This window comes from Mobula hypostoma, chromosome 3, assembly GCF_963921235.1.
Source record: "Mobula hypostoma chromosome 3, sMobHyp1.1, whole genome shotgun sequence".
In the NCBI taxonomy this organism is placed as follows: domain Eukaryota; kingdom Metazoa; phylum Chordata; class Chondrichthyes; order Myliobatiformes; family Myliobatidae; genus Mobula; species Mobula hypostoma.
In genome coordinates, this window is record NC_086099.1 from 166785646 (window position 1) to 166810015 (window position 24370).

General features: G+C 41.6%; 1 protein-coding gene across 1 annotated transcript in view; it reads right to left on the reverse strand.

Annotated features, from left to right (window-relative positions):
- The window catches only part of dazl (deleted in azoospermia-like), a 66455-nt gene that overhangs the window by 10905 nt on the left and 31180 nt on the right, over positions 1–24370 (reverse strand). The window contains exon 10 of the mRNA XM_063042494.1: positions 15586–15681. Coding sequence (XP_062898564.1) covers positions 15586–15681 — 96 coding nt within the window. The remainder of the gene's footprint in view (positions 1–15585; positions 15682–24370) is intronic.

Below are 24370 nucleotides of genomic sequence, written 5' to 3' on the forward strand. Positions count from 1 at the left end.
TTAGTTTTAGTTCAATAAAAGTGATGACCCAGTTAACAGATGGCCTAATTAACTGGAATGATAGATAGATAGACAATTTAGGGCATGCATCACATTGTGCCAGTGAAGGCCAAAACACTTGTTTCATCTTACAGTTTAGTTTCCATTACAATTATCAGTAGAGTAGTTACAAAAATTTTAGTCTTAAATTGTGAATTTTGTGTCAAGTGTGGTCCACCACATAGTCCCTCTAGTTCCACCTGCTGTTTACTTTTCCAATTACTACTCCTTCCAAAAATGTAGGAGGCACCTCAGCCTCCCACACTGGAAAACAAAATCTTAGCATGTCCAACCCCATGCTCTAACTCAGACCCTAGAATCTTGGAAACAGTCTTGTAAATCATTTCTGAACCTCTTACCAATTTCATAATAGCTTTCCTATAAAAGGGTGACCAAAACTGAACAATACTTCAAATGTGGCCTCTCCAGCATCCTGTTCAACTGCCAATAATCTCCTAACTCGTATACTAAATGCTCCAAGGTCAGCATGCCAAAAACCACTATGTGTCTACTTGTAACTATGTACATGAACTCCAAGCTCCTTCTGTTGTACAATACTTCAATTCTCCCCCCGTTCACTATGAAATTCCTACCTTGATTGGATTTTCAAAATGTTTCACACTTAACCTGAATTAACTCCATCTGCCATTTTTGGCCATTTATCCAGCTGATCACAATCTCACTGGAAATCATAATATTCATCCTCCGCAAATTTACTAAGAAAGCATTGTACATTAGAACATAGAACATAGAGTACAGCACAGTACAGGCCTTCCACCCACGTTGTTGTGCCGACCCTTAAACCCTGCCTCCCATATAACCCCAAACCTTAAACTCCTCCATATACTTGTCTAGTAGTCTCTTAAACTTCACTAGTGTATCTGCCTCCACCACTGACTCAGGCAGTGCATTCCACGCACCAACCACTCTCTGAGTAAAAAACCTTCCTCTAATATCCCCCTTGAACTTCCCACCCCTTACCTTAAAGCCATGTCCTCTTGTATTGAGCAGTGGTGCCCTGGGGAAGAGGCACTGGCTATCCACTCTACCTATTCCTCTTAATATCTTGTATACCTCTATCATGTCTCCTCTCATCCTCCTTCTCTCCAAAGAGCAAAGGCCTAGCTCCCTTAATCTCTGATAATAATCCATACTCTCTAAACCAGGCAGCATCCTGGTAAATCTCCTCTGTACCCTTTCCAATGCTTCCACATCCTTCCTATAGTGAGTTGACCAGAACTGGACACAGTACTCCAAGTGTGGCCTAACCAGAGTTTTATAGAGCTACAGCATTATCTTGTGACTTTTAAACTCTAACCCTTGATTTATGAAAGCTAACACCCCATAAACTTTCTTAACAACCCTATCTACCTGTGAGGCAACTTTCAGGGATCTGTGGACATGTACCCCCAGATTCCTCTGCTCCTCCACACCACCAGGTATCCTGCTTAAACCACTGACATAGATGGCAAATAATAATGTGCCCAACACCAACTCCTGAGACACACCATTGGTCACAGGCTGTTTAATCCAAGTGGAATTTTAAACAGAAGAGATAATACAGATTCTTGAAATCTGACCTGCTCCTTTCCTCCCCCCACTGTACTGATAAAGGGCCTTGGCCCAAAACCAACTTCATTCCTCTTCATAGAAGTTGCCTGACTTGCTGAGTTCCTCCAGTATTTTGTGTGTGCTGCAAATTTTGATTGCTGCCTCTGGAATGCATTTTCATTCCTAGCTTTTTCACTTTTGTTCCAGTTCAAATGCCCCTTCCTTGTTGGGCTTAAAATTGCTCGAGAAGAATTTGAGGTCTGTACCTTCTGTGTCATTCTTAAGGTATTCTTCTCCTAGCTCAGTTTTTTCCCCCTGCATACCAACCTCATCCTGCGCAAAACTTCTCAGCATTTAGACATCACTGGAAGAGGAAACATCTGTTCAGTCCTGATGAAGGGTCTCCGCCTGAAACGTCGACTGTGCTTCTTCCTATGGATGCTGTCTGGCCTGCTGCATTCCACCAGCATTTTGTGTGTGTTGCTTGAATTTCCAGCATCTGCAGATTTCCTCCTGTTTGCATCTATTATCAACTGTTTATGGAAAAGTGCCCGGGGGGGGGGGGGGGGCACATTCTTGACCTGCTGCAATCCTTCTGAAATACTATGATATTGCTACTGAATAGGGCAAGGTTAGCTAGTTTAGATATCAGAATGATACTGTCAGATGTAAGTCATGCAAAACTAGGAATCAAAATGGAGAGATATGGCAGACAGGAAATCTGTAACAAAATTAAAGGACAGAAATCCAATTTGCAGTGGAGCTTTGGCTATATTCCATTTGAGAACTGCATTCAGGTTCTGGGGACAGTCCACATGGATCCTGGGATCCTACAAGCAGGTGGTGAGCAGATTCATCAAAAATGTTATCATACATTAAATTAAGAGAATACTCAAATAGAAACAATGCAACCAGCTTTCCCCAATGCTATTATGTAAAATTTAGATAGGACAGTTTTTATTTCATCTATCCTCCAGTAGGGCTCCACAACAAGGGACAACAGTGTGTCAAGGATTTAGGAGTGAAACGAGAGAATCAGATTGGTTGGTTGAAAGTGAAATGACAATATTCATGTTTGGTCTCAAAGGATAACACAGTCATTACAGCAGTTGGTATTGCTGGAAAAGCTCCAATCACCCAGGTTCAATTCTGATTTCCAATGCTGTTAGTCTCTGATTATGTTTCTCTTGTGTGCTGCAGTTTCCTCCTACACCCCAAAGATGTGCTAATAGGTTGAAATACCCCCTAGTGTTGGTAAGAATACAAGAAACCAGATCCCGCCATTCATTGCTACCATCAAGGAGGTACAGAAGCCTGAAGGCTTCAACAATTCAGGAACAGCTTCTTCCTCTCTGCCATTGGATTTCTGAATGGACATTGAACCATGCAAAGGCAACACATTTCACAACATATGCCAGTGATTTAAATCTGATTCTGATGATCATGCTGATCTACCCAGGCCACTGTCTCAATTCCCTGATTTTTTCAAAAATACCTGCATTAAATAAACTAATGATCTAATGAACTAAGGATACACTTTCACAATCCTCCAGGGAAAAAGAACTCAAGAGATCCAAGCTATGAGTAGCTCCTATGCGCTTCAGCTTTAAATGATCATTCCCAATTTCTGAACTTTATACCGTTATTCCTGAAATAGAGTTTTTGAATAAAAAGTATGAACAAACATTTTTTTACCCAATCAAATTAAGGAAATTGTCACAAAAAGTTAACCAAACACCTCACGGGATTCTGATTAAAGTATATGGATGAAACAAAACCAACACAGGAACCAAGTGTACATTTATGAATTAGGCATTAGACAAATTAATAATCAAATGGCAAAACAGTGTAGCTGATTACTTCAGCAATGCAATCATATTGATTTAGATACAGTGGCATGAAAATGTTTGGGCACCCATGGTCAAAATTTCTGTTACTGTCAATAGCTAAGCAAGTAAAAGATGAACTGATTTCCAAAAGGCATAAAGTTAAAGATGATACATTTCTTTAATATATTAAGCAAGAAAACTTTTATTTCCATCTTTTACAAAATAACATAAAAGGAAAAGGGCACAAAGCAATAGTTTGGGCACCCTTCATGGTCAGTACTTAGTAACACCCCCTTTGGCAAGTATCACAGCTCTGTAGCCAGCTAAGAGTCTTTCAATTCTTGTTTGGGGGATTTTCGCCCATTCTTCCTTACAAAAAGCTTCTAGTTCTGTAAGATTCTTGGGCCGTCTTGCATGCACTGCTCTTGAGGTCTATCCACAGATTCTCAATGATGTTTAGGTCAGGAGACTGGGAGGGCCATGGCAAAACCTTCAGCTTGCACCTCTTGAGGTAGTCCATTGTGGATTTTGAGGTGTGTTTAGGATCATTATCCTGTTGCAGAAGCCATCCTCTTTTCATCTTTGGCTTTTTTACAGACGATGTGATGTTCGCTTCTAGAACTTGTTGGTATTTAGTTGAATTCATTCTTCCCTCTATGTTCCGTGTGCCACTGGCTACAACACAAGCCCAAAGCATGATCTATCCACCCCCGTGTTTAACAGTTGGAGAGGGGATCATTTCATTAAATTCTGCACCCTATTTTCTCCAAACATACCATTGCTCATTGCGGCCAAAAAGTTCCTTTGAAATTTTTCAATAGAACATCTAAACAAGCCTGACGCATTTTGGAAACAAGTCCTGTGGACTGATGAAGTTGAAATAGAACTTTTTGGCCTTCTGCAGGCAAGCCAATTCTGAATCCACCTGGCCAAACTTCCCTGGATCCCATGCCTTCTTACTTTCTGAATAAGCCTAGCGTGTGGAACCCTGTCAAATGCCTTACTAAAGTCCATAAAGATCACATCCACTGCACTACCCTCATCTATATGCCTGGTCACCTCCTCAAAGAACTATCAGGCTTGTTAGACACATTCTGCCCTTCACAAAGCCATGCTAACCGTCCTTGATCAGACCATGATTCTCTAAATGCCCAGAGATCCTATCTCTAAGAATCTTTTCCAACAGCTTTCCCACCACAGACGTAAGGACGTGTGTCCCCCAGATGCTCACCCACTGAGAGATCTGTGACCTGACCCGGTTCATTACCTAGTCCTAGATGTAGTATGGCATTCCCCCCAGTCGGCCTCTCCACATACTGTGACCGGAATCTATCCTGGACACACTTAAACTCTGCCCCATCTAAACCCTTGGAACTAATCAGGTGCCAATCAATATTAGGGTAATCTATAATTACCCAGACTATCCCTACTACCTTTTTTGAACAGGGGGACAACAATTGCCTCCCTCCAATCCTCTGGTACCATTCCTGTGGACAACAAGGACATAAAGATCCTAGCCAGAGGCTCAGCATTCTCTTCCCTCGCCTCGTGGAGCAGCCTGGGGAATATTCTGTCAGGCCCCGGGGACTTATTCATCCTAATGTATTTTAACAACTCCAACACCTCCCCTCCCTTAATATCAACATGTTCCAGAACATCAACCTCACTGATCTTGTCCTCACCATCAAGTTCCCTCTCATTGGTGAATACCGAAGAGAAGTATTCATTGAGGACCTTGCTCACTTCCACAGCCTCCAGGCACATCTTCCCACCTTTATCTCTAATCGGTCCTATCTTCACTCCTGTCAACCTTTTGTTCTTCATATAATTGAAAAATGCCTTGGGGTTTTCCTTTACCCTACTCGCCAAGGCCTTCTCATGCCCCCTTCTTGCTCTTCTCAGCCCCTTCTTAAGCTCCTTTCTTGCTTCCCTATATTCCTCAATAGACCCATCTGATTTTTGCTTCCTAAACCTCATGTATGCTGCCTTCTTCCACCTGACTAGATTCTCCACCTCACTTGTCATGCATGGTTCCTTCACCCTACCATTCTTTATCTTCCTCACCAGGACAAATTCATCCCTAACATCCTGCAAGAGATCGCTAAACATCGACCACATATCCATAATACATTTCCCTGCAAAAACATCATCTGAATTCACACCCACAAGTTCTAGCCTTATAGCCTCATAAATTGCCCTTCCCCAATTAAAAATTTTCCTGTCCTCTCTGATTCTATCCTTTTCCATGATAATGCTAAAGGCTAGGGAGTGGTGGCCACTGTCCCCCAGATGCTCACACACTGAGAGATCTGTGACCTGACCCGGTTCATTACCTAGTCCTAGATCTAGTATGGCATTCCCCCCAGTCGGCCTGTCCACATACTGTGACAGGAATCTAACCTGGTCACACTTAAACTCTGCCCCATCTAAACTCTTGGAACTAATCAGGTGCCAATCAATATTAGGGAAGTTAAAGTCACCCATGAAAACAACCCTGTTATTTTTGCACCTTTTCTAGGGTTACCCATAGCCCTCTATTTTTCTAAGCTCAATGTCCCTATTAGGAGTCTCTTAAAAGACCCTATCATATCCGCCTCCACGATAGCTGGCAGCCCATTCCACGCACTCACCACTCTGCGTAAAAAACTTACCCCTGACAACTCCTCAGTATCAAATTCCAAACACATTAAAACTGTGCCCTCTTGTGCTAGCCATTTCAACCCTGAGAAAAAGCCTCTGACTATCCACATGATCAATGCCTCTCATCATCTTATACACCTCTCATCCTCCACCACTCCAAGGAGAAAAGGCCAAGTTCACCCAACCTATTCGCATAAGCCATGCTCCCCAATCCAGGCAACAAACTTGTAAATCTCCTCTGCATCCTTTCTGTAGTTTCCACATCCTTCCTGTAGTGAGGTGACCAGAACTGAGCACAGTACTCCAAGTGGGGTCTGACCAAGGTCCTATATAACTGTAACACTACTTCTCGGCTCTTAAATTCAATCCACGATTGATGAAGGCCAATGCACCGTATACCTTCTTAACCACAGTCAACCTGCACTGCAGTTTTGAGTGTCCTATGGACTTCGACCCCAAGATCCCTCTGATCCTCCACACTACCAAGGGTCTTACTATTAATGCTATATTCTGCCATATTTGACCTACCAAAATGAACCACCTCACACCTATCTGGGTTGAACTCCATCTGCCACTTCTCAGCCCAGTTTTGCATCCTATCAATGTCCCACTGCAACCTCTGACAGCCCTCCACACTACCCACAACACCCCCAACCTTTGTGTCATCAGCAAATTTACTTGTCTTGTTACATACACCTGTTAGGGTGCATCCTCCAAATACCTTACAAGGTCAGGAGCAGATGTCATCAGGTGGTTCCCAACCTTCACAGAATGTTTTGACCCTTAACCACAACACACTCCAGTTGGTGGGCTGGCAGTGGTAGCCAAATCACTGCCCATCTGCTCCTGGCTTCCAGCTTCCCTCTTCTTGCCTACTCTGAGTCCAACAAGCGGCTCGTTCTGCCTTTTCCCTCATCCTACAAGTTGCTTGTTTTTTGCTCCTTTCGTCCCGGCCCAGAGCTGACAACAACCACCATGCTGATTTGGCTGGGAAACCTCTACAGCCGATCTCCACAGGGAACAACCATGCCTGCCATCCCTTGTCTTTGCACACCTGTACTAAGGGCTGGTACTTCAAGGCCTTTTTCTCATGGGCCTCTTCCCATCTCTCCTCCCACGGCACAGTCAGCTCAACCAGAATTATTTTCCTGTCTTCAGTTGACCACAGTACAATGTCCAGGTGTAGGGTTGTATGCACCACATCCGGGAACTGCAGCCTCCTTCCCACACTACCCTCATCTCCCAGGACCTAGCCATTAGCAGCAGATTGTGCTTTGGTTGTCTGGTTACGAAAGGCCTGGCTCCCTCTTTGATGAAGGTGATGGCCTTCCTCAAATCTGTGCCAGCCGTCCTCTTCTTGCATCTCTCTTGCTCTAGTGTGTCAGCAAGTGCCGGAAGCACCTTATCATGGTACCACCTATACCGTCCTTGAGTTAGAGCTGTTTTACACCCAGACAGTATATGAACCAGTATCCCCTTCTGACCACAGAGCTTACAGTTTGGGTCCTCTCTCATCTGCCATGTGTACAGATGTAATGGCGAAAGAAGGGTGTCATACACAGATCGCAAGAGGAAGGAAATAAGGAAGGGCTCTAGTCTCCATAAGTTTGCCCATGAGATCTTGCGCTTGGGCAGATCCCATTTTGTCCAGGCACCCTGGGAAATTTGTTCCACTGCCTTTGACATCCACCTTTCTTCCTCATGGTTCTGTACTTCTGCCCCTACCATGTCTTGCCTGTTCCTTATGCTTGCGTTTCCCCACTGCTGGGAGTGAACTGAGCCGAGGCCTTGCCGCCCGACGCAGGGGTTGCCAATGATATCTCGCAGCTTCAGAGAACACACTGCCTGCTCCACAGCTGCGTTGGCTGCCCACTTGCACCCAGATCTGGTTGTAACACCTGTTTGCTTTACCAAGATTAGATTATGAGGACACTCAGTCCTCATTTGTCATTTAAAAATGCATGCATTTAAAAAAAAAAGATACAACGTTCCTCCAGAATGATATCACAAGAAAACACAGGACAAACCAAGGCTAAAACTGACAAAGCCACATAATTATAACATATAGTTACAACAGTGCAGAGCAGTACCATAATTTGATAAAGAGCAGACCATGGGCACGGTAAAAAAAAAAGTCTCAAAGTCCCAATAGACTCATCATCTCACGCAGGCGGCAGAAGGGAGAAACTCTCCCTGCCATGAACCTCCAAGCTCCGCCAACTTGCCAATGCAGCACCACTGGAAGCATCCGACCACAGCGGACTTTGAGTCCATCCGAAAACTTCGAGCCTCTGACCAGCCCCTCCGAGCACCATCCTCTGCCGAGCACTTAAACCCCGCCCGCCGAGCAACAAGCAAAGCCGAGGACTCGGGGCCTTCTCCTCCAGAGATTCTGGACCACACAGTAGCAGCAGCAGCGAAGTAGGCATTTCAGAAGTTTCACCAGATGTTCCTCCATGCTCTCATATCCGTCTCCATCAAATCAGGATTGCGCACGGCACCCTACTTGGCAAATAACAGACATCACCACCGGAGTAGCCGCTGCAAGCTGCATCGCACCGCCATCTTCTTGTTTTACGTCATTGGAATCCCTCAAACTTAATAAGGCTCTCCATTTTGCCACCTTGAATTCCTCCACAACAGATGAGAGGGGAAGCTGCAGTTGCACAGATCGAATATAGAGGCCCACTGAAGAGAAGCTTGGGGGAACACCCAACCATCTCCACAGGTGCTTGTTGATTTTCCTCTCGATGCCCTCTACAGCAGTCATGGGGTACTCAAAAGTGTGAAGAGCCAGAGAAGCCTGGGCGGAAGGCCGTATTGGTACAGCCAGGTCTTGAATTTACTAGTCCAGATTTGTCGATCTTCTTCAGCTATTCGTTTGTCTGCTTCACAGCATTGGTGATATTGGCCCCATCTGTCAGTGCCACATTAAATCATTTCCCCAAACATTTTATTGGGTTATCTTTGATTGAAGGGATGAACTCACCCTAAACTTGGAGGCTAAACTTGCTAGTAACTTTGCCCTTTCTGATCACCATGCACCTGGACTTCTTGGCCTTAAAGGACATCCTCACCCAAGTGGCAACATTGTCCAGGGTTTCCAATACCCATCTTGCTTGGACATGTGACACAGTTGTTATAGTGATGTGCCCATGAACCCTCGTAGATTCGGCTGAACAATGCCCAACTCCAGCGTCGGGTCGCGGGTTACATTTTCTGCTGCTGATATTAGGAAGTTCATTCCCATAACAAATAGGGTGGGGGAGATGGTGCACCCTGTTGAAATCCCCTTCTGGAGGTCCTGCCAACTAGTTGTTAAACGGGCTGATGTAAATCTGAGTTTGAATCCTCCTAGGTAGCTGGTGAACATGTCTCAAATAGCCACTGGGATGTAGTAGTGGTCAAGTCCTTCTAGGATGAGGTCATGTGGAATAGATACGTAGGCGTTTGCAAGATCAAACCAGACAACTGTTAGGTCGCCTTTTTTCTGCTTGGCCTCACCGATCAAATGGTTAATCATTGAAATGTGTTCCAGACACCCCGAAAAGCCTGGAATACCGCCTTTGTGGATGAATGTGTTGATATAGTGGTTCTACGTCATGTAAGAAGTCAGCCTTATGAGCACGGAATCTACACTATCCACAACACCAACCGTTGTGTCATCAGCAAATTTACTAACCCATCCCTCCACTTCCTCATCCAGGTCATTTATAAAAATCATGGAGAAGGGGTCCCAGAACAGATCCCTGAGGCACACCACTGGTCACCGACCTCCATACAGTATTTGGCCCACCTACAACCACTCTTTGCCTTCTGTGGGCAAGCCAAGTCAGGACCCGCAAAGCAAGGTCCCCTTGGATCACATGCCTCCTTACTTTCTCAATAAGTCTCGTATGGGATACCTTATCAAATGCATTGCTGAAATCCATATACACTACATCCACTGCTCTACCTTCATCAACATGTTTAGTCACATCCTCAGAAAATTCAATCACACTCGTAAGGCATGACCCGCCTTTAACAAAGCCATGCTGATAATTCCTAATCATACTGTGCCTCTCCAAATGTTCATAAATTCTGCCTCTCAGTATCTTTTCCATCAACTTACCTACCACTGAACTAAGACTCACTGACCTATAATTTCCTGGGCTATCCCTAGTCCCTTTCGTGAATAAGGGAACATCCACAACCCTCCAATCCTCTGGAACCTCTCCTGTCCCCACTGATGATGCAAAGGTCATTGCCAGGGGCTCAGCAAGCTCCTTCCTTACTTCCCACAGAAGCCTGGGGTACATCTTGTCTGGTCCTGGAGACTTATCCAACTTGATGCTTTCCAAAATCTCCAGCCCATCCTCTTTCTTAATGTTTATATGCTCAAGCTTTCAATCCACTGTAAATCATCCCTACAATCGCCAAGATCCTTTTCCGTAGTGAATACTGGAGCAAAGTATTCATTAAGTACCTCTGCTATCTCCTCGGTTCCATAGACATTTTTCCACTGTGACACCTCACAGGTTCTAATCTCTCACGTCTTATCCTCTTGCTCTTCACATACTTTTAGAATGCCTTAGGGTTTTCTTTAATCCTGCTTGCCAAGGCCTTCTCATGGCCCCTTCTGGCTCTCCAAATTTCACTCTTGAGCTCCTTTCTGCTAGCCTTATGAAGTTATTATCCCTCAACCATCAGGCCCTTGAACCAAAGTGGATAACTTCATTCACCCCAAAAGTGAAATGATTCTACAACCTATGAACTCACTTTCAAGGATGCTACAATTCATGCTCTCAATATTTATTACTCATTATTTCTACTCTTTTTCCCTTTTGTACTTGCACAATGTATTGCTTCTTTGCACATTGGCTGTTTGTCCATCTTTGATATGTGTAGCTCATAAGATCACAAGACCATAAGACATAGGAGCAGAATTAAGCTACTCAGCACATTATTCTGCTATTCAATCACTGCTGCTTTATTATCCCCCTCAACCTTACTTTCTTTCTTTCCTCCTGTAACCTTTGACACCCTGACTAACCAAGAACCTATCAACCTCTACTTTAAATACACTCAATTACTTTGCCTTAACAGCCATCCATGGCAATAAATTCCACAGATTCACCAACATCTGGCTAAAGAAATTCCTTCTCATCTGTTCTACTCTAAGTGGATGACACTATTCCGAGGCTGTGCCCTCTGGTCCTAAACTCACCCACTATAAGAAACATGCACTCTCTCTAGGCCTTTCAAGTTTTGAAAGGTTTCAATGAGATCCCTCACTCATTCTTCTAAACTCCAGCAAGTACAGGCCCAAAGCCATCAAATGTACCTCATGCATTATTCCTTCATTCCTGGAATTATTCTTATGACTTTCTCTGGACACTCGCCACATTTTCTGAGGCAAGGGGCCCTAACTCGCTCATGATACTCCAAGTGCTGTCTGACTAATGCCTTATAAAGCCTCAGCATCACTCATCTCAAAATGAATGCATTTGTCTTCCTTACTACCGACTCAACCTGCAAGTTACCATTCAGGGAATCTTGCACATGGACTCCCATGTAATTCTGCATCTCTGATTTTTGAATTTTCTTCCCATTTAGAAAATAGTCTTTACCTTTATTCCTTCTACCAAAGTGCATAACCATATACTTTCCTGTACTATATTCCATCTGCCACTTATCCCATTCTCCCAATCTATCCAAATCCTTCTGTAGAATCCTTGCTTCCTCAACACTACCTGCCCCTCGACTTATCTTTATATCATCCGCAATTACATTATATCAATTACATTATCCAAATCCTTGACATGTAATGTAAAAAGAAGTGGTCCCAATATCAACCCTGCAGAACATTTGTCACTGGCAGCTAACCAGGATAGCTCCTCTTTATTCCAACTGCCTCCCACCAATAATCCAATCTTCCATCTATGCTAGTATCTTTCCTGTAATACCATGGGCTCTTATCTTGTTAAGAAACCCAATGTGTCCCACCTTGTCAAAGCTTTTTGAAAATCCAAGTAAACAACATCCATTGACTCTCCTCTTTCTATCTGTTACTTCCTCAAAGAATTCCAACAGATTTTTTTGGCAAGAATTCCCCTTAAGGAAACGTGCTGACTTTGGCCTCCTTTATCTTGCATGTCCAAGTACCCTGAAACATCCTTAATAAGGAACTCCAGAATGTTGGAGGTGGAGTTAAGATGGCACTAAATGGCAATTCCTTTGCTTGCATCTTTGGAAACAGCTCGATTTCCATCTTTAATATCTTTATTTTCCCTTTTCAGGGTTCTTTTGAAGACCCTGACCTGAAGTTACATGCAGACTTTGGTTCTTTGCGGGAATGGGACCTGTTCTTGGGGTTTCAGGACTGGCCATTGTTGTTCCGCATGCCAAGAGTTCAGTCCGAGAGTCCAGCTCAAATTCGAAAGCCCAAGATCTCAAGGGTCTGGAGACAGGCAGACCGAGGGTCAGTGTCACAGCAGGAAACTCGTGTGTCGTCGGGGAGGCCGGAAAATCTTTCGCTGTGAGACCAAAGACCCGAGATCTTTGCGATCTTCTGACACAGAGCTCGTAAAAAGCAATGAAACAGACTTTTAAACGTTGTAAACCAGCTGGTTATTGTTATGTCTCCTGCTCGCTGTGAAAATGGGGGACACCTCCCTCTCCCTTATTAGGGAGAGAATGAGAGAACCTGTGGTTTGTCAAATGCCGGATGAAATGCAATAGTCTTGGAGTAAGTGCAAGGTCTGTGTCTTTGCTATCACCCAGCTCATGCTTGTGCTTGGTAGCGGGTGTACTGTTTTTTGCTGGGGGGGGGCGAGGGGGGACTTTGGGGTTCTCACATCTAACTGCCGTTCATTCTTTGGGGCACCTGTTTTCGTGGACGTTTGTGAAGAAAAAGCATTTCAGGATGTATATTGTATACATTTCTCTGACATTAAGTTGGACCTTTGAACCTTTGAGCTTCCCAGCCACTGAAGACAAGCTAATTGGCATACAATTTCCTTTCTTCTGCCCCCCCCTCCCTTTTTAAAAGAGTGAAGTGGTAAATTTTCTAGTCCTCTAGAACCATTCCAGAATATAGTGATATTTGAAATATCATTAGAAATGCCTCCACAATCTCTTCAGCCACCTTTTTCAGAACCTTGAGGTGTAGTCCATTTGGTTCAGATAAATTCAGACCATTCCGCTTCCCAAGCACTTTCTCCTTAGTAACAGCAACTGCACTCACTTCTGCTGACACTCAAATTGCAGCCAGACTGCTAGTGTCTTCCACAGTGAAGAATGACATAAAATACTTAAGTTCCTCCATTTCTTTGTCGTTCATTACCTCTGTTGCATTATTTTCCAGCGGTCCATTATCCATTCTTGCCTCTTGCTCTATATCTGAAAAATACTTTTAGCATTCCTTCATTTTATTGGATAGCATACCTTCATATTTCACCTTCTCTCCACGGCTTTTTTAGTTGCTTCTTGCTAGTTATTTAAATGGCTCCCAATCCTTCAACTTCCAACTAATTTTTGTTGTATATGCCATCGCTTGCTTTTATGCTCTTTTATTTCTCTTGTCACTTAAGTTACCTTAATCTCCCTAGCGAATACTTAGAAATATATCTATTCTGTGCCTTCCAAATTGCCCCCAGAAACTCCATTGCTCTTCTGCCATCATCCCTACTAGTGTCCCCTTCCAATCAACTTCAGCCAGCTCCTCACTCTCACACCCCTGTAACTCCCCATACTCCACTGTAATACTGATACAGATGACTTCAGCATCTCTCTCAAACTGCAGGATGAATTCTATCAAGTGATCACTGCCTCCCAAGGGTGCTCTCTAATCAATCTGGTTCATTACACAATGCCTAGTCCAGACTTGCCTTTCGCCTGGTGGGCTCAACCACAAGCTGCTCCAAAAACCCATCCCATAGGCATTCAACAAGTTCCCTTTCTTGGGATCCAGCACCAACCCGACTTTCCCAATCTACCTGCATAGTGAAATTCCCCATGACTATTGTAACATTGCATTTATTACTTTACATTTCTCACTGAAATTTATATCCCACATCCTGGCTATTGCTTGGTTGGTGTATATAACTCCAATCAGGGAGATTTTACCCTTATAGTTTCTTAACTCTATCACAAGCATTCTACATCTTCCAATCCTACATTACCTCTAAGAATTTGATTTCATTTTTACCAACAGAGCCACACCACCCTACCCCCAACCTACCTGCCTGTCCTTTTGATACAACATGCAATTACGTACAATATTCAGTGGAAATACTGAACTATCCTTGGATGTTAAGCTATCAACTATGATCTTTTTTTCCCATCCACATCTCAGTGATGCCCACAAAGTCATACCTATCAATCTCTAACTGCACTATAAGTTCCTTTCCCCAGAAGGTGGTGAATCTATGGAATTCATTGCCATAGACAACTGTGCAAGCAAAGTTATTGGGTATATCGAAAGCAGAGGTTCACAGGTTCTTGATTAATCAGGGTGTCAAAAGCTACAGTGAAAAAGTAGGAGAATGGGGATGAGAGGGATTCAGCCATGATTGAATGGTGGATCAAACTTGATAAGACAAATGGTCTAATTCTGCTCCTGTCTTAAAGTTGTGGTCACTGCTTTCAAAATGTTCACCCAAGTATTATTTCCAGAGTACAGCACTGGTGGGGGGGGGAGAAAGTGGGACCAATTACGTAGTTTATTCAAGTAGTTGGCATTAGTATGACCATTAATTGGTGACCTTTTTCAGACAGACCATTTGCAAGTTTATTGAAACCCTCCACCACAAGCTATTCATAGTTGATTAAACATTTATACCTTTACCCCTTAACATGAACAGAATCCAAATACAAATTTCGTTAGTTCAAAGGGTCTTCAAGACAGCTTTAGAATTTATTACTGGATAGAAAAGAAACTTCAAGTTAGCAATGGACAAAATATAGACTACTCAGTATTAATACACATCTTGAACAAATCACTGAGTAAAAGAGGCATCACCGTAACGGGTCTAACATTGTATTTCAGTTAGATCAAGCTGGTTCACACATACTGCTATTCTGGGCTTCTTATATGAATAGATGAGACATTAGTGTAAACAAAAAAAATATTAAATCTAAGATGATTCTCAGGCAAGAAACAACCCACGTCTTCTCTGGAAAAAGTATATTATGACTTAAGTCTTTGAAACAATGAAAAAAAAATGGTAGGCTAAACCTGAATGTTGTTCAAAGTCAGGTGTTCAGAATATAATCTAAAGATCCATTCGTTCAGATAAATGGCAAAGATAATTTTATGGGGAATATGTCAAATATGAAAAGGACAAAGGAACAATATTCTGCAATGGGTAAGTGTGAAGATATTTTCATGGGGCATAAAATAACCACAGCAAATACCCTGCTCCTTTTCCACAATTTCAATCCTACATAAATATTTAACTATATACATTAAGTAAATGAAAATCCTTCATAAAGAAATTTTTAAAAAAGCAGTACATCTATTCAACACATTGTAAATATAACATGCCTTTATGTAATCATCTGATGCTTGACGTTGGGATCTGTGCCTATTCATTGGCAAATATGTCCATGACTGCGTCTGCACTCCACGATCAACGTACTTCTGAAAAAATAAATGTTTAAACAAAAGCACTTATTTTTGGGTAGAGTGTAAAGACAAAAACCATCAATTCCTGGAAGTAAAATATGCTTAAAAATTGAGATTAATAAGGAACATTTGATCGTCAATGGGACAGCAGAAGACACAAGAACATGTTCTCTATATTAACAAGAAACCGGTCATAAGTCTTGTCTGTACCACAGTGTATGTTCCATTTAAATTTTAACCTGTCCTTCATCTAATTGGAATAATCTGTTGAAAATAAACTCCAGGTATTAATTGAGAGTGGGCCATTGGGGGTAGGCTGGTAAAAACAGAAATGATAGCAGTGGATGATAGGTGGAAGTGACAAAAGGAACATGGAATAAAGGAAGGAAAGTGGTCAGGGAATAACCATTGGGAGAAGTTTGTGGATGTGGGCAGAAGGGAGAGGGCTAGGGAGAGAGAGGAGATAGGGTGAATTGGGCTGGAAGAGGTAAAAAGGACAGAGGGAGTTATCTGAAAGTGAGAGCTCGATGTTCATGCTGCCAGTTTGGAGACTGCCCAAGCAGAATACAAGATGTTGTTTATAAGATGCATTTCACCTCAACTTGGCAAAGGAAGAGACAAAGGACAAATGTTAATGTGAGAATGCGAAGTGGAGTTAAAGAAGATGGCCACCGATCAATAAATAACACTAAAGCAATAACTAACACTATGGGATCTACATGTGAAATACTGCATCATCTGGAAGGCCCTCTAAGGTCCTGAATGATGAAAGTAATGCAAGAGGCAGGTATTAACCTTTGAGGTTACAGACGAGCATGCCTAGAGAGCCAGGAAGATGTCTGGCGAGGGTTGAACAAACAAGGGAGTTATGGAGATAGTGATTCTTGTGGAAAGTGGATGGGCTGGGAGGAGGTGTGATGCAGGAATCCAATGAAGATGGTGGAAATAGCTAAGAATATGCTGAATGCATATGCAGATGGAATGGCAAATAAGTACCAGGGGATCTCTAACAGCCACTACCCTAGGTGGTGGGGGAACCCCAAATTCTGAAAAAGGAAAATATCACATCACATGGACTGGCAGAGAAGGCCTCATCATGAGAACAGCTGCAGCAGAGAAACTGAGAAAACAGAATAGCTACCTTTTAAGTGATAAAGTGAAAGGAAGTATTGTTGAGGTTACTATGGCTCTCAATGGGTTTGTATATGTCAGTGGAGAAATCTCCACCAATAATTACTACAGTTAGCAGACCATCCATATACATTTTCATTTCTCAATTAGGGAGACAGTTTTGCAACTGAAGCAGTGACTACTTGTACTTCTTACAATGTAGTCTATTGCACTGAAGAAACTAAACAGATTACATGATCACGTAATGTCCAAAACCTTCTAAATGCCTGCCATTTTAATTCATCCCACTCAGATCCATCTATTACTCCTTGCGCTGTTAGGGAACCCAACACAAGTTTGAGGAATAACAAAACAAAAATACTAAATCGTTTTCTATACATTTCCACTTGCCATTTTCTATCTGTGTTTATTGTGTGGCCTGCTGATAATATCCCAGACCCATAGCCACAAATTGAACAACCATAGCATTTTATCCCATTTGCCAATGCCACCTCAGAAAATCCATTGATTCCACAGAGTCAATATTTCCAAGACAAGTTCTTTTCTCAAGTCTGAAGGAAATAGGAATACAAATATGCCATCATCTGAAACATTTCTCTTTCCATAGATGCTGACTGGTCTGCATAGTTTTGTTTCCCAGCATTTGCATTCCTTTTGCTTTTCCTGCCTCTTCCCACTCCTATTTCTATAAGCAGAAGCTTACAGCGGCCAACTCATTACTCAGGTCTAGTGCCTTCATGTTCAGGTAACAGTCCCGATCAGGTTCTTCTCCCCCTCCCCCTTCAGTGTATTACACATTCCATCTTCCCATCTACTATAATCCTACACACATTTCCCAGTTCTAATGGATCAAAAACCCAAACTTAGCTGTTTCTCTTTCCACACGTTCTTCACTTGAGTTTTTAAAAGAATTTTTGCTTTTATTTCAGAATATGCTATCCCTTTCTCCATCATGTCTGTTGCAATTTTATATAATTGTACCTGTAACATGCACCTCAACTATCTTGTTTCTTATCTGCATAAAATTCCCCAATTGACTTTCTTGGTGGCAATCTTATAATGATGACCTTTATTTTTATTCTTTCCCACAAATGGAATTAGACAGGAGGAAAAATTGGTCTTTGATCATTTGTGTATGTATGATATCATAACATGCTATTATAGCACACTGCTCCAAAATTAAGTCTCCAACTTCAACTTGTGATAGCTTGCTTTATGTATTGTTAACTCCCCAAACCGTGATCCAAGATGAACAACAAATGGGATTTATATCCAGCCACTTCAACATCTAGCACAGATATAGGAACACAACTTTGAAGTGCAGATGACATTTCCCGTTCATCTCTAATTAGACCTTTCCTTTGCCACTATACTGCTGTTATAGCCTCTTGCCCACTCCCTCATCCATTTCCAGCTTGTAACACCCATTTTTTCCTCTAATGTACAAATCTGGCAGAATCAGTCCTAAAGACTGGAGATGCTATCTGATTTATTGAGTCTGAATTAAAATTTGTTAATTAGCTTCTACAAAAGCAAATTTTGAGATTAATTTGCATTCAATACACACTGATGAGCCATTAAGATTTTCTTAAAAGTTCTAGATGCTATTCACCCTTTTAAAATAGTCTACTTTTGCTCACATAATTCAATGATCATGAATAAAGGTTCACCTGTTTTTACACCACATGAATAGAATATTTTACTAATATTTGTACTAATTCTATTTCAAGGTCTTAACCTGGACCTGGCACACTTCATATTCAATGCCAGTTTACTAGTAAAGCTTGATGCAAGATATGGTTATGCCACTTCATGCTGAGCATGCTTCATCAAAATCTGTTATCAATGCCATCTTTTTGCACTATTCCATATTCATAGATTACCTTCAAATACAGAAAATTATCGATCTGTGATGAATGAACGAAATAGTGTCTCCATAGTCCTCCAGGATGAGAATTTCAAAGACTCACCAGCCTCCAAATGAACATTCATCCCTTTTTTGAGGGGGGAAATTAATCCTCTTGAGCATCACAGTGGTCATTTATGCATGGAGCAGAAAGAAATCAGTAAGAGCGTACATGGAATTTTTACATCTACATTTACTCAGGAGACAAGCGGTCTACAGAAGGGAGGCAAAACACCAGTGTGGTCACAGATTACAGAGGAGGCGTTTGCCATCTTGAGGCAAATTAGGGTGGATAAATCCACAGACCTTGACAAGGTGTTCCCTTCAACTTTCCAGGAGACTATTGCAGAGATTATGGAGGCTCTATCAGAGATACTTAAATCATCCTTAGCAACGGGTGAGGTGCAGAGGATTGAAGGATAGCTAATGCTGTTCCACTGTTAAAAATAAGCCAAGAAATCAGTTCATGAGCCTGATGTCAGTAGAGAGCAAGTTAATGGAAGGCATTCTAAGGTACCAGAATACAAGTATTTGGATAGACAGAGTGATAAGGGATAGTCCGTGTGGCTTTGTGTGGTTGTGTCTGACCAATCTTGTAGTTTTGAGGAAGTAGCTAATAAATTTGAAGGCAAGGCAGTGGATGTTGGCTACATGGACTCTGACAAGGTCCCAAATAAGATGCTGGTCAAGGTGGTTCAGACGCTTGGCATTCAAGATTAGACAACAAATTGGACTAGACATGGGCTTCGGGCAAGAGTGCTAGTAGATGGCTGCCTCTCTGACTGGAGGCTTGTGATAAGTGGTGTGCTATGTGCCAAGTGTGATAAGTGATGGGCATGTTGTTGTTTATCATCTTTATCAATGATATGGATGATAATGTAGTAAACTGGATCAGCAAATTTGCTAATGACATCAACAGTGGGCACATTGTGGACAGAGAGCAAGAATATCAAAAGCTTGTAGTGGGATCTGCACCAGCTGAAAAAACTGAGCAGAAATTTTTCAGAGTGAATTTAATGCGGATACAAGTAGGATGTTACACTTTGGGAGGCCACATCAAGATTGAATTTACTTGGTGAGTGGTAGGGCATTGAAGAATGTGGTAAGAGGAGGATCTGGGGACACAGATACACAATTCCTTGTAGGTGGTGTCAGAAGTAGAGGGGGTTATAAAGAGCTTTTGGCACATGAGGCTTTGTAAAACAAAGTAAGAGTACAGGGGTTGGATGTTATGTTGAAGTTTATCAAGACATTGGTGAGGTCTAATTTGAAGACTTACAAAGATGTTGCTAGGTGTTGAGGACTTAAGTTTATAGGGAAAGGTTGAAATAGTTAGGACTTAATTCCTACAGTGTAGGAGACTAAGGGGAAATTTGAGAAGAGATACAAAATTGAGTGGGTATAGATAGAGGCTTTTTCACTGAGGTTGGGTGAGACTAGAACTACAGGTCATGGGTTAAAGGTGAATGGTGAAATATTTAAGGCGAACATGCGGAGGAGCTTCTTCACTCAACAAGGGCGGTGGGAATGTTGAACAAGCTGCCAGTGGAAGTGGTGGATTCAGGTTTGATGTCAGTACTTAGACAAATTTGCATCAATGCAAGAGGAATATGGAGGGCTATGATCCTAAGAGAGCTACAAGAGATATTGAGGTCGATAGGACAGGACAAATTAATAGTTTGGCACAGACTAAATGTGTCAAAGGGTCTACTTCTGTGCCGTGTTTTGTGACTGACTCAATTGTAGATGTCATTCTCTTTAGTCCAAGACTATGTCAGATTCTAAATTCTATTGTCATACGAATTAGCCAACATGCACACACACACACTGAAATTTGCAACTTGTAACAGCATTTTTGCTCTCATTCTGCAGAGTTTAGAAAATATAGGCCTCAAGTCAATCAACCCCAACAGAGCAAATCCATCCTAGAAACAGTGTAATTAATCTTCACTATGCTACCTCTATTGCAAGGATCTCCTTTCCCAGATTGAGACCAAACAATGCACAAAAACCCTAGGTGCAATCTCTTGAAGGCCCTATATTATTGCAATCAGATTTTCATTCACATCCTTTCACAATGTAGACCAACATCTATTCAACTTCCTAATCTCTTGCTTAATCCAAATGTTGGTTTTCAATTACTCAGATATTTTAGTGCACAAAGCCAAAAGAGCAAGAGACAATGTTACTTTCACATTTTTCCCTATGACAGGCAAGAACACACCTGACACAATACAGTCAGCTTGTTTGTTTTCTTTTGAAATATTGGTTCAAATGCCATAATTTACTCAGCCAAATAACTAATATAAAGTGATCAGTCTTTACAGAGTTCTGACTCCACACTGAAGACATCTGCAAACATGATGCAACACTGCAAATATGTTAAATGGCTTGGAATTGCAACAGCTCTGGCAGCTCAAACTGTGAATCCACGTGGCCACTGCACATCAGCAGCAGCACACACCATCACAATCTGTAACATTGTGGATTATACAGAAACACATCACATCATCAAACCAGGGATGTTGATGCAGGTTGTGTATTTGAAAGATGCCCTTCCAAAAGCCTGGGCAAGTAACTCCAGTACTTTCTATAAATAGTACATACTGCAGCCTGTGTGCTGGTGATGGAGGCAATGGATATTTATGGTGATTGAAACGCCATCAAACAAATGTTTTGTTTTCATTTTGAGCTCCTGGAGAGTCATGGTCCTTACACTCATTCAGGCAAGTAGGAATAATCAAACACATTCCTATGCTTTCACGGTGGGGTTAAAGTCTTTAAGCAGACAGGCTACTCACTATTAGTTCGGACTTCTGACATGCTTGCAACTGATCCATTTGGAGCTTCTGGTCAATAACAACTCCCAGAATAAGTCAACTATAATCACATTAAATAGCGCAGCAACTTTGAAAGGCCAAAATCTTGCTCCCAGTTCATTTGCTCATATGCTGAAAAGTATCAACATTTGCTATATGTTATTTGCAAGTATCAGCCCATGTTTGAATATTGCTGTCATTCTGTACATGCAGTTTTGGCTTTTTTATTAGCATAGCACAGATATACAATTATCTGTCTGTCATTAGCATTTTTGGAAAGGTCATTTTGAGGCAGTTAGATGGTTGAGCATAGGACACTGTTCCAAGTACAACATTTGGGGTCTCTTAATTAAAAAAAGCCTCTCGTGCCAAGTACAATTCCACCAATGAATCAAATTTTACTGGGGCCCTGCGACTCTTGATAAATATTGCTTCCTTAAATGCAGTCATTCACTCTGATCACACCTTTGGAACTGGCCTTTTAGTAGCTTTGTTCCAAAATGACAAGTAGACAAACTAAATGGTCTTGATAAAACCCAAGACGAACATATTACTGACAATTTAAAATTTAGATTTTCATGTTACCACATGACTGCCAATATTTTATCTCTACAATATGGGTAACAGTGCAGTTGCTAGTGGACATTTTCAGCACCACAGTTGGGATACTCATTGTTTCCAACAGTCTCAGGCATTGCTGAGATCAGATTGAATTGTACTGGCTTCTGTCACAGTGAGAAGGTCAGGAGACAGATAATACAAATAACGGATTCCAGTTAATCAGGACAGCTGCTTATTTGGGCCTACTCTTAAAGAACAAAAACTAATCAAGAAAGTAGTCGGGATTCTCTTTGTCTATTTTGGACACTATGCTGCTTAACTGGAGCAGGAGATGGCTGGCGAATTGTTTCCAACTAGCATCAGACACGTGCACTTGCATGGGCATCAGACAACAGTGCTTAGAGTGCAGAGTTTTTAAAATAGCATCAGTTGTGTGTGTTTGTGTTCAAAAGACAATGTTTTTCATCAGAGTTGACAAGAAATAAGCAATGACAATTCTGAACTGTTTTGCTCACTGTAGTTTCAAACATACAGGCTTGGAGATGCCAGAAACAGTCAGGAGTGAAAATGAAATTATTTTACTACTTTAACAAATTTGGAACTACAAAGATTTTGAAGTTATCGACAATCATCTTGAATGTTACAATAATAATGAAGATTTGGAGGATGTACTGTCCATACTTGATAGTAATAGTGCAAGAGTCACTGGCCTAAAATTTAGTTCTGCCTTTGCTGCACAATGCTCGTGGATATCTAGCTTTGGTCTTCCTAATTTGTTTTAAATCCATCGTAACTTCAGAGGTGCCATAAAGTTTGACGTCCTTAGTATGAAGTTGAGACCATCAGAAGTTCAGAATAATGATTACTCTTACAAATATCATGACAGGTGCAACAGTTAATAGTCATACTTTATTGATCCCGGGGGAAATTACCAGAATGGACAGCTGGTTTACCTTGGCTGCTGTTTCTCAGTACCTTTTCAGTCTAGAAACTTCACACTATGATGAATATCAATGTCATTTTCCCAGGAAATATCTACCTACTCTATGCTTCTAAGTGATGTTCAACATGAAGCACTACTGATTCTTCAGCTGATGGACAGTAGATTACAAACATGTAGGAAGTTTTTTGCTACCCGAGCTGATATCTTCAGATTTTATGGAATCCATATTCTCAAGGTCACTATCCAAAATGCACATCAATTCCAGACAACTAATGTTGAGACTTCAAATTAAGAAAAGACTAAGTTCAAATTAGAATTAACATTCTTTACACTGAAAACGCAGTAATCTTCCAGTTGAGGACTACTCAGGGAAAGCTGAGGAAACCAATAGTACAGAAAATAAAGGACTCATTTTCCACTATATTAACCAATTTGTTTTACATTTGCTAGCTTAAGGATAGCAGTTATTATGCTGTGCCCTAAGCATTCATCACCTTTTTACAAAATAAATATGAGCTATTGTTATTTGACCTTTCGAAGACCCAACAGCACCGAGTCTCCTACCATAAACCAACTTAACTCTGATGTTGTGCAAGGAACCATATCAAGCCAGAAGCTACCTCACCTTACCCTGCACTTATGCATCTTTAAAAGAATCTGCAACTATTTCATACTAGAATCACTATTACTGTCGGTCCACTATCTTGACTAGGACATATAGTGTTAGTTTTATTGCTGCTGGGTCAATATTGGAATATGTGTTCTAACGTCAATGTGGAAGTATCAAAGACCACATTGGATAAGACTAATTATCACTTTCTTTGGATAACTAAGATTACTAAAATATGGCCTCTAATTCCATCCTTATCCTGAAATTAAAGTGGAAAGGATTAAGGATGAACAAAACTATTCACTACACAGTTCTGACAGTGGCCCCTTTTCCCTCTAAAAATTACAGCAACAATATCCCCAGCATAACCACTTTGGTGACTCCTACAATCAGTTTGAACTTACATCAGCATTTATTCATAATTAATGTATTAGAGTCAGAGTCATAGAGCACTGCAGCACTGAGACGGACTGTTTGGCCCAACTTCCTACATTTAGTTCATATTCCTCCAAGCCCTACCCTTCCTCATACTTATCCAAGTGCATGTTAAATACTATTGTACCTGCAGAAACCACATGCTCATCACGCTTTACAAAATTAGTTACCCCTCAAGTCCATTTCAAATTTTTCCTTTCACTCAAAATCTGTATCCTCTAGGTTTGGACTCCTTTATCCTGGGGGTAAAGATTGTTGCTGTCTATCCCATCTATGCCTAAGAAATGTTTGAAATTATA